This window comes from Spermophilus citellus (genome assembly GCF_964194105.1).
Source record: "Spermophilus citellus genome assembly, chromosome: 1".
NCBI lineage: Eukaryota > Metazoa > Chordata > Mammalia > Rodentia > Sciuridae > Spermophilus > Spermophilus citellus.
This window is the reverse complement of record NC_138182.1, coordinates 221644917-221657023: the sequence shown is the minus strand read 5'-3', so window position 1 is coordinate 221657023 and position 12107 is coordinate 221644917. Positions and strand designations below refer to the sequence as shown.

Here is a 12107-nt window from a genome sequence, read left to right as displayed (position 1 = left end):
GAAGCTTGGTAACAAAGTCAATGTTTGCTTTTTAATCTCAAGGGAGAAGAGGTAGGGAGACTAGGGCTAATATTTGCTGTTGGCTAATTGAGATTTTTAGCAGTCTTTTCTGCTTGCTATCTGGGTCAAGGGGATGAGGAATACAATTTCAAGGATGATTTTCTAAGACTGACCCATGGTAGGCAGGTGCTGAAGGCTTCTTGTTGGACAATCAGATTCTGAGCACCAAGTTAGAAGCAGGAGCCCATGGGCAGTAGCACCCAACATGTCCCTCTCCCAAACTTGTGGCCACCTGGTGCCAGCTGCTCCTCCAGTTTTGGATTCAGTATCTTCTTGCTGTTGGAATTTCACACAGTTCCTAGGATAAGAAAATCCCAGGCATAGAAAATCATCAAATGGGCTTCACCTACTGGAGGAAGGGCTCTTGGGAAGAAGCCCCAGAAGAGTGCTTTGCGCTGCAGGGAAATAACTTTGCTCTGCTTCTGTTACTGTTGCTGTTTTTCTCTCCTCCTGTTAGATATCACACATTATCCGGGAGATACGACAGTTCCAGCAGACTGCCTACCGAATAGACCATCAGCCAAAGGTAAAATGCTGCAGTTGTGAGGAAATTAAGAAAGGAAAAAAAATGGCAATTAATGAATTAGAAAACAACAATAGAGTTGATCAGTTATACCAAAATTGACTCATGGAAAGAACCAATAAGCTAGAAAAACTTCAATAAGCCTGAAAGAAAAAAAAAATAAAGGAGGGCAAAAAGAACATCAGTTATCATCAAAGTTCTACTGATTTTTACATCCTGTATCTCATGTGAATCTTCCCCTCTTCTTCTATTTCTGACACCAAACATTCTACTTGTGTGTGTGTGTGTGTGTGTATGTGCGACTGGGGAACCAAACCAGGGCCTCACTTACTAGACAAGTGCTCTACCTCTCAGCTACATCCCTAGGCCTCCAAGCACTCTAGAATGCAAAATCTGTATTGCAAATTACAGCTGGCGGAGCTCTCTGAAATACAAAGTGGCTTATGCCCCCTGCCGCACACAGAACATTTCATTGTTTTCCAATTACTCATAGGATTGGAAAAAAAAAAAAAAAAAGAAAAAGAAAAATTCCTAACATTACTAAGAAGTTTTGCTTTTCATGGCCCTGGCTTTTCTGGATTCATTTCGCATGACACACCCCCTTCTCTCTCCATTTCAACCACAACTGTTCTTTTTCTTTTTTTTTGAAAGATTATCTTTAGGGGCTGCAGTTGTAGTTTAGTGGTAGAACACTTGCCTAGCCTTCATGAGGCACTGAGTTTGATCCTCAGCACCACTTAAAAATAAATAAATAGAATAAAGGTATTGTGTTCATCTATAACTAAAATACAAATTTTAAAAAAGGCTCTTTTTCAAGGTAATTTTAGCTATCTGATATCACAATTGAGAAGGTAATACAAAAATTTCTACCTACCTCACCAGTCATAATTCCCTATCATTAACATCTTAACATTAATATCATTAATATAGTACATTTGTTAGAATTGATGAACCAATATTGATATATGATTATTAACTGAAGATCATAGTTTATTCAGATCCCTTTACTTTTTAAAATATTTTTATTAGGGCTTTATAATTATACATAACAGAGTGGTTCATTTTGACATATTCATACATGCACGTAATATAACTTGCTTCATTTAATGCCACAGTACTTCATTTTTTCTCCCTCCACCTTCTTCCTCTGGCTCCTCTTCTTTTAACCTAGTGGTCTTCCTTCTATTATATTTTATTTATTTATTGTTTTTTAATTGGTGCTTTATAAATGTGGGACTCACTGAGGTACATACATACATGTGTAGAGCATAATTTGGTCTGTTTCTTTCCACAGTTCCTTTCTTTTCCTGGTCCTACTCTCTCCCCCTCTATCCACTTCCTCTACTCCACTGATCGTCCTATTTTCTTGATATCCACCTCTTTTTCTTTTAATTTCTTATTTTTCTCTATATATTCTATATATGAGAAAAAAAATGTTTGACCTTTGACTTTCTGTGTCTGGCTCATTTCACTTAGCATAGTAGTTTCCAGTTCAATCCATTTACCAGCAAATGACATAATTTTTATTCTTCTTTATGACCAAGTACACTCTATTGGGTATATAACACATTTTCTTTATCCATTCATCTGTTGAAGGGCACCTGGGTTGGTTTCATAACTTGGCTATTGTGAATTGTGCTGCTATGAACATTGATGTGGCTGTGTCATTGTAGTAGGCTGATTTTAGTTCTTTGGAACAGATATCAAGAAGTGGGATAGCTGGGTCATATGGTGGTTCAATTGCCAGTCTTTTGTGGATAGATTCCCTTACTTTTTACCTAATGTAATTTCTCTGTATCAGGATTCGTTCATAATGCATTTCATTTAGGAACCCCCATCAGTGTGGGATTCTTTGTCTTTTCTTTTTTGAGGACTTAATAATTTGCTGCTACTATAAGATTCTCCAGGCTGATCTCCCCAATGCTAGAATCAGATATTTCTCCTGAATCTCTAACTCCTTGTATTGGAGAATGATATTAGGAACCATATGGCCTCTTGATGTGCATACTTCAGAGGTTCATTTCTCTTAGGTGCTCCGAGCTGACAGAACACAGAAATGTATGTGTGTTTTCTAACCCATGTCTGTCCACACATAAGTACTTCCATGTGTAATCAAATGTATTTGTTTTAAGATACACCCAACTTCATACAGAAGACCTCAACTCTGTTCTGTCACATATGAATCATCCTAGCCCTACTCTACATTTGTATATATTTAAATGTCCATTCCAACTGTGAGAAACAGACTCTTTAATAGGTCCCTAAGTTTTGCTTTATATATGTTTGCTAAAGGGCTTTCCATATCTCTGTCTGGGGTGCCCCTCCTTCTGCATTGCACACTTAACTTGTTCACAAATTAAGTCTCATTTTTTCATGCGCTCCTCACTTTTTAGCTTTTATTGCACTAGGTACCTCTACTTTCCAGCACTTACTTCTGGAGTTGCCATTTTTACTTGTATTTGCTTGCTTACATGTACACATGTAACATCCGTGAGGGTCAGAGTCATGCCTCTTGGGTTTAGTTTTGTAGCCCCCCCCCCACCCCCAGCATCTTGCACAGTATCTGCACAGAGGTAGATAATAAATGCCTCTTGAGTTAAACCAAGTCAGGATGAAAAACAAGGTTGTCATTGTCACTGTTCCTATTCAGTTTTGACCTGAAAAAAAAATAGCCAAGCCAATGAAGCAATAAAAAGTAGTAAAAGGTATAAAAAATTTGAAAGTAAAAATTAAATGTTATAATTCACAGATGATTTAATCAGCTCCCTAGAAAATCCAGGAAAAATCTGATTAAAGAAGCATAGCAACCTAACATGAAAGCCAACAATTTTTAACACAGGATGAAATATAACATAAAACTCTCATTAAAAAAAGAAACAAATCTATTATGCTTAGGATTATGTGGAACAAGAAGTGTACAAAACCTTTATGAACTGAAGTATATGCAGGAGGTACTGATTATATAGCTAAATAAAGTTTATGAATCAGAAGACTTGCTGTTATATAAATGTTCTCAATTTAATCTGTAAATTCATTGAAATCTTAATATAAATCCAATATGGCTTTTCATGGAATTGACAAACTTATTCTGAAATTCATAAGGGACCTTAGGTAGAAAAAAAAAAGATGAGAACTTTGCGAAAAGTAAGAATAGGAAGTGAGAATTTTTTCTTCCAAATACAAATATATGTTCTAAAGATAGAGCAAATAAAACAGGATGATATTCTCATAAGAATAAAAATTTAATGGACTGAAGTCCAGACACAGATTTTATCATTATGAAAATCTAATATGGGATAAAGAAGAAACTTACCAAAAGTTCCAGAAAGAAACTGATCATTTAGTAAGTGGAATAGGAATTGAACTCTGCATCTTATACCGTTTGCAAAATTAGATTTCAGATGAGTTTTTTACTTAGATATAAAAAGAAATATTCAAGTAAAAAACAGTGTGCAACATTTATGCCCTTTAGATTTGAAAGACCATTCTTTACAGAATGCAAAAGCTTTAAAAGACAAGCTTGATAAAATTTACTACGTGAAATCTACTGTATGAAAATGTCATTCCGTATGACAATGGATGACAATGGACAGTTACTTACAAAGTCAAAATACCAGCAGTGGACTAGGAGATAATATTTTCAGCATATAAAGCAAAACAAAAGAATTTGTATAAATATATAAGAAAAACATAAACAACGTAGTAGAAAAATTGAGAACTCTGAGCATTTCATTCACAGAAGAAACAAAAACGGTCAATGAAGATTTGAAAAATGCTCAACTTCACCAATAAAATTTGTAAATTATAATATCATTCTCACCTTAGGAAAAATTCAATAGGTTAATAATATAAATAGTAGTCAGGATATGGGAAAACAGGTAGGATTAGTAACTTTGAAAGTCATGTTACATTATCCTTTAAAATTAAAACTTGTACACCGAGCAGCTGGAACTTTTATATGCATTGCTGGTGAGAGTAAAATCACCCACCCATTTTGGAAAACTGCCATTGGAGTTTTCTTATAATGTTAAGTATGTATTATGACTCAACCATTTCTCTCCAAGGGAGAAATGAAGATATTCCCATTAAAAAAAATTCATGTAAAATGTCCATAACATTTTTTAAAAATAGCCTCAAGTTGGAAACAATCCCAGTGTCCATCAACAGATGAATGGGTAAGTGAACTGTGGTATATTTCTACAATGGCATACTGCTCAGCATTGAGAGTAAATATTACGGATACATAACACAGCATGCATGAATCTCAAAACGTTAACACTCAGTGAAGTAAGCCAGACAGTAATGAGCTTATGCTGTATTTCCATTTATATGAAGTTCCTGGGTAGACAAAATTAATGTGTGATAGGAATCAGAGCAGCAGCTGCTTCTGTGAACAGATTGGGAAGTGCATGGAGGAGCTTGTAGGGGTGATGGAGATGTTCTGTGTATGTATGTATGTATCTTATCTTACATGGGTGCATACAATTATCAAAACTGATCAAACTCTTCATATCACTTATGTAAGTTATATCTCAATAAAAATAAGAAAATATTTTCACGGAGAACACCCTATCCCTCCAAATCTTTATTTCTAGTGTCATTTCCTTTCATTTCATTGCTGGTGCCTACCCAAGCAAAGTGTTCATATACGAGCATCAGGAAGCTTGCTAATAAGGATTTTCCTGTAACTGTGTAATGGTGAAATATAGACAGCAACTCAATGTCTATCGATGTAGAGCATTAAAGAAACTTTAGTATATTGCACTATCAATACTGTACCACAGTTAGAGCTCTCTATATTGACATGGGAGCACTCCATAAGTTACAATTAAGAGAGGAAAGCAGAATACAATGTAGGTCATAATGTCATCTATGAGAACAAAGGAAATGGTTTCTGTGAGTGTAATGTCTGTAAAAATACAGTAACACATCTGGGAGAGAATACATGCCAAATGGTAACAGTGGTGCCTCTTGGGGAAGCTACCTGGGACAGAGGTGGGAAATGACTAGAGATGTTTGATTAAAATAAAAGCAAATATATTCACAACATTTTTTAGTAATACGAAAATTTTAAATGTTTAAGAGAAAATGCTGAATGTGTCAGATTCCATTCAGAAAGGACTTTACTGGTGTTCTGAAAGAAATGCAAGTTTCAATGTCTTTTTTTTTTTTTTTTTGCAGGTCACACAGTACTTGCTTGACAAAGCTCTCATCATAGATGAAGATACGCTTTATGAGCTGTCACTAAAAATTGAACCTCGACTCCCTGCTTGAAGATCTGGCCTTGCCCCGAGACCTCGGCATTTCCATGGACAGTCAGAACTGTGCATGCCATGCCTCACACGGTGCAGCGGGGACTGGGGAAAGGTGAAGCCAGTCTCCTGTCTCCACTGAAGAAGATGGAACTGGACTGAGCCAACCCCAGCTGTGTGGGTCAAAGTCAGCTGCTTCAGCCCTGGGTGGGAAGATGAAAAGACTGATACTGTAAAGCTGATGGTGCATTTTATGTAAGGGAATGTTAGATGGGAGAGGCTTGTAGCCACTTTCATGAAGCTGGTAAGAAGGTAAATTTCCCTCTGCCCCATGTTCTGTTAGAACTTGGGGACAAGGGCCCGCAGAAAAGACATGTGATGTTTCTCTGGCACTTCACTGGCCTGGGCACACCTGCCAATCTTCTCCTAGGATTTAACTGCTTCCATGACACTTCTTTCCATTACAAGCTTCACAGGAAAGCCGAAGCCTCCTCTCTAGGGCCCACACATCAGCAGTGCCAGTCTACAGCATGTGCATGGTTCTCAGTGCATTATAAATATTTATATTTGAGGAATGGGATGTTCTGAAACTGCCTTTTCAGTCTTTAGGCAACAGGACAGGAAAAAAAAAAGATAAAACTCTAGTGGATTTGTTGGTAACATTTCCTTAATTAAAAACATTAGGCTGTGCCCCAGAGGATTTCAGCCTGTGGCCATCTTGGGGTGAGGGTGGGGGCTTCTTCCTGAGATTGATGGTCCCAAGAAGCTACCCCCTTGGAGAGGCAGCTGCAGAATTTGTAGAAAGGTGCATGCCACCTCACCGACAAAACTGTGGAACAAGATAAAAGGCCACCAAGTGCTATGGGGAATAATGGGTTTCATTGCTAAGTGAAAATATATACCTAAAAATCATCTTTGTACCTCGTTTTGCTTGTTTCCTTTTCTCTGATAGTATGATAGGAATCTTCTGATTTACACAAACTTTTTTTTTAAAGACTCATGATGAGCATGGATTGTATTTTTTAAAAACTGTTTCGTGGGATTTTCTTTTGAAAACCCACACTTCCATATGCTGTTGGTAGACAGTCCTTCTCCACCCCAGCCATCTTTGTTTAAAAATGATTTTGAGATCTTTCTGAGTGAGAATTCTGTAACTGCATGGGAAATGGGCCCAATCACCCAACAGCTCTCACAGCAGAAAGCCAATTTCAGAGGTTAGTCCTGCTGCCCATGGCTGGGAAAGTGGCCTCACTTTTATGGAGATTGTCAGTTGTAGAGGAAACAGGGCTATTTTATCGTTTACCTCCCTCTTCTCTTCTCAGGGAGACTACTGCTTTAAAAGAAGAAAAGGAAAACACGACAGAGTTATATTACCTGAGCCTGTTGTACCTGACATTTGCTCTTGAAAGCATGAAGCTTATTGATGCTAACAATGAAAAATTGATCTCTCTGGCTGTTTTCCCTCTTCTTTGCACTTTAATTTTTTGGTAGAGCTAACAGCTGATTAATAAATTTCCATTAGCTCTTAAGACCCCATGGAAGAGCTGGCATTAATAGCGTATCATAGAAGTAAAGAAGGTACCTTTTTTTTTTTTTTGCACAGTAAGGGCCATCTCTGTACATACTACATAGTGAAATATCAAATAAGGAAAAGAAAGTATTTATAATATATGAAAACCATTCCAAAAATATTTTCTGTAGCTCATATTAGCCAACAGTGTAGCATTAGGCCCAAGGAGGGTTTATTATGGATGCTTTTCTTTTTTCTTTTTAAAAAATTGCTTGTTTGTTCTCTTTAGTTTCAGACAAGAGATTGACTGCATCTTGATGCATGATGAGAAGCATGGATGTTGGATTCTAATCATGCACACCTTGTGATTTATTTCTCAGTGTTCAGAAACCGAGGGTTTGAAAAAATATGTGTCAATTGCATCAAACACCTCATGTTCTTGCAGAAGAAAAGCTAGGCAAAGGTTAGCTTTCTTGATTCAAAAAGAAAAAAAAAAGTGTTGGAAGGTGAACAAAAACCAGGACAAATCCATGAGAGGACCACGCACATACTTGGTACCTAGCTTCAGGCAAAGCACCACATGGAAAAGTCAGAGTTGTACCCTGCCCTGGAGTCCCACAGCCTTCTGAAGGGTAAGGGATGCCTCCATGTGCACTTTCCTTGGAAGTTTGAACCCCATTTCTCTGACCCAGCTGTTCCAGAGGCACTGCCATTTTTATATTAAAAAAAATGAGAGGAGTTTCAAATGCTCCTCCTCTTTTGCAATGCAGCTTTTCCTCACAGTGACAAAACTTCTGAGCCTAATTTCTGTAGCACGTTGGAAGTGCCTCCCAGTGGTCAGATGTGACTTTTAGCATTTTATTGAGTTCATTGCTGACTTTTAGTGTTATCTTGAGTCACATGGCCCTCCTGTTTCCTATAGCTAGAAGGAGAGAACTCCACCTCCAAGAGAGTTCCCTTTGACAAGCTGCACTATTTGTGGGTCAGCTGAGATAGAAACACATGTTTAAAATAAGAATCAACAACACAACAACAACAACAACAACAAAAATCCTCAATGTGGTCACACTTAAAATTCTCCAGAGCAATTTATGTTGTCTCTTCTGACTGTTAAAGTCTTGATCCTCCTCTCCTCCCAAGCTTTGTGTGTATTGTGGCACACAGCGCATGCTTGCCAGGCTCAGTCCCCCTATATTCTATTCCAGGAGACCGGTTCTAGGAGTAGGAGGTCAGCCTCTATGAGCCAAGTAACAAACATGTATACTACAAACTTAACCCAGAAACTCAGAAGGAAAATCCAATTTCATGCTTTCAAATGAATACTCACATTTTATGCTGTCAATAGAGTCATCTTGAGGTTTTTAGGGGATGCCTTTGGTTATTAATTAAGACATTCAGTTTTGCCACAGGGAGAAGTCTTTTACCTAAGCTGATATACTTTCTGACAGAGTCAGGCATGAAATAGAACATTGTCACTTTTCCTTAGTGTTTCTGTGAAGGAATTTAAAGAGGAAATTTTAAACTGCTCTTGCAGTATTTTCAAGCTGCTCTCACAATATCTCCATTGCTGGCAAATTTCAGAGGACCTCAGGGCACTGCTTATAGACAAGTGAAACTCATGGCTACTGGATAATTTGGAAAAGAAAATCCATTATGTGCCTATTTGGAAGGTGTGGTGAATCAGCAGCTCTTCTCTCACATCATGAGACAAGACCTCGGGCCAGCAAGGAGTTGGCAGCTTTTAAGTTCTTAAAAGAAGTAATGCAGTAAAGAAGTTATTCCTAATAAAGTTAACTTTTATTTGTAAGCAAAGGATTTCCTTACTTTTCAAAGTTTCATTTTATTCCCTCTGAAAAAGAATCTCTCTCTTTATTTTGAACTCAAGTGCAAGTTTTTTAAAAAACCTGCAAAAAAACTTTACACTGGGCGTGGTGGCATACATCTGTATTTCTTGCTACTCAGGAAGCTGAGGATGGAGGTCTACAAGTTTGAGCCCAGTGTAGGAAACTTAGTGAGATCCTGTCTCAAAATAAAAAGGGCTGGGGATGTGGCTCTGTTGGTGATCATTTGCTTTGCATGAGTAAAACCCTGGGCTCAATCTCCAGTACTGAAAAAATAAAATAAATAAATAAATACAAGAAGATGATAATCTCTTGTTTATGGCCAGATTACATGTCCACTGGCAGAAGGAATCAGTAAATGAGATTCATTTTCATTTATGTAAGAAATTTTGTAAGTCTAAATATTGACTTGTTTACAGTCACCACTGTATGATTCCTGGTAGTAAATCTAATCAAAATGTAGTTCTCAGTGCCCACTGGTGACTTAAAATTAAGAAGGGCAGAGTAAAAGTGGGACACAGTCTTCTTGTACTAGGTGTAAACACATGAATGATTCCAAAAATTATTCATCTCAGGTGCCACACAGCATGACATTGACATTAGGATTGATTGTACTGATCTAATCTGCTCGAGAAAAATGATAGTTCTACTTAATGATGTTGAACCACTGTCTTTCACACAATCCATTTCAACTTTCATTAGAAAGCTGGTTGTGAAAGGGCACTGGACGAGGCATCCCTGCCCTGAGTCCTAGCCCAAATCTGCATCCACTAGCTGGAAAACCTTAGGCCAGTGTTTACACCTCTCTGAGCCTCAGTTTCCTCATCTATAAAATGGGGTTTATCGTAATTTCTGTGCTGTCTACCTCACAGGGCTGTTGTGAGGACAAAATGGCTTAGAATGTAAACTGTAAAGTGCTGTCCAAATGTGAGGTAACCTGATTACCATCCTCAGCTCTCTTTTGCAGAGAAATTAAATGTATTTCTTTATTATTTGTGTGTGTGTGTGTGTGTGTGTGATGGAGAAACACATGTCAGTTGGAGAAGCATATTGTGTCCAGTACTTAGCAAATCTGCTGATATTTGTGATTCCGACAGAGGAGTTTGTGCTGTGGCCTAACATTTGCCAAGTGAGGTGTAAGTTATGCCTATATGCAAATTAAACTGCGCCTTTCTTGAATACTTGGAAATCTCATCAGTTTTTTTATTCTTGCCCTATTTTTCTAATTGTCTTCTTGATAACAATGAGCTTTTTCAGTTATTCTTTTAAAGTTCAGGGTGGAAAACAGATTAGAAAAAACACATGTTGTTGACACCAAAGTATCAGAGAACGGGGGACTTCAGAAAAAATATGGAGAATCATTTAGTCCCACTCACTTTCTAGTCTTTCATTGGTCTTGTGAGATCCATAGCACATGCTTGACTACTGCCCAGAACAGCTCAGCTTCATCCAGGGCAGCTCCATGCTCCTGACAGTTTCCGGAGACAAAGAAGCTGCAGCAGTGGAATCCTGGCTCAGCCATTACTAGTTCTGACCTTGATGGGCTCCTGAGCTGTCTGAAGTTGTCCTTATCCATAAAACAAGACTCATGTCTATTCCTACAATTACTGCAATAGTTACATGGAGTGATATATATATATATATTCGTAATATTATATTATTAATATATATACATATGTCTACTATCATTTCTGTCAAGTAGATGAAGTTGTCCTCACATTTAGAGCTGAAGGAACCAGGATACAGTTGTTGAGCACAAAAGGGAACTGAGCAGAGGGATCCCTGCTGCCCAATTAGCTTCTTTCTTCTGGCCTGAGCGGTCCAGACTGATGGGGTTGCAGGGAACCAGGTTCGCTTCATCCTATTACTCGGCCAAACCACAGGCCTGCATGGTCAGATCTGAGTTTTACTCTATGCACACTCCAGCTTGATTTGGGAATAGAAAAGAGAATAAGCCCAGGACGGGATATTTCTTTTAAAGCAAGGGATATGGTAAAAGCCAGCCACTGGTCACACTGGGCACTAGAGCCATGGAGCTTTGAAGGGAGTGGGCAGTGATAAGAAAGGAAGAAAGGGCATGTCACGGGGCTTGTGGTTGAAGGATTTTCAGACATTTTGGAATTTCTGCTGTGAGTCACTTGTGCTAGTTGCCAGTCCCTCCTAATAACCTTGAAAGTGACCAGGCCCTGACAGAAGGATGGCAGCCTCTTTTCCCAACAACATCTCAGCTTCTACCTTGACCCACTCATGTGTAAACTCAGTGTAAAATATAAGCAGTTGAGGTAAGAGATGTGGAGGAGGCCCTAAATGTCCATTAATAAACAACTATAGGAAAAAGAAAAAGAGGGATTTTCACCGTAACTACCATTCTTGAAAATTTGCACATCTGTGCCCTTCAAGAGCCTCACAGTTGGGCTGGGGATGTGGCTCAAGCGGTAGCGCGCTCGCCTGGCATGCGTGTGGCCCGGGTTCGATCCTCAGCACCATATACCAACAAAGATGTTGTGTCCGCTGAAAACTAAAAAATAAATATTAAAAAATTCTCTCTCTCTCTCTCTCAAAAATAAAAAAAAAAGAGCCTCACAGTTTTCTGGATCTCAGAACTGGGCTATTACAGGGTGACTGGAACTGACTTTGAAGTAAGTGTGTCCACAAAAGACCTCACTGTCCCCCGCACCCCTACCAGCCAGCAGAGCCCAGTCTCTGGAGCAGCTCTTGAGCCCCACAGTCCTCCAGCTCACTGCCTGTGCCCCCCAGGGGAAGCCTACAGAATGTGCACACTGGAATCCTGACTCTGCAGGACCATGAAATCTGCTTGGTTAATCCCAATCTGTGATTATTTTCATGAAGTAACATAGAAGAACCTAGAAAATATATAAGTATATATCACTTGAAAGGGTATCACTCTGTTAGGACACAGT

The 12107-nt window shown here is 38.5% G+C and overlaps 1 protein-coding gene across 2 annotated transcripts in view; it reads left to right on the top strand.

Annotated features, from left to right (window-relative positions):
• RASGRF2 (Ras protein specific guanine nucleotide releasing factor 2) overlaps window positions 1–10450 on the top strand; it is a 256184-nt gene extending 245734 nt beyond the window's left edge. Inside the window, exons 26-27 of one of the 2 annotated variants that reach the window (XM_081294452.1) lie at window positions 518–586; window positions 5765–10450. In XM_081294452.1, the coding sequence (XP_081150578.1) occupies window positions 518–586; window positions 5765–5857 (162 nt within the window). In that variant the 3' untranslated portion in view covers window positions 5858–10450. The remainder of the gene's footprint in view (window positions 1–517; window positions 587–5764) is intronic. The other variant, XM_081294451.1, reaches the window with a different exon arrangement.
• The last annotated feature ends 1657 nt before the right edge of the window (window positions 10451–12107 follow it).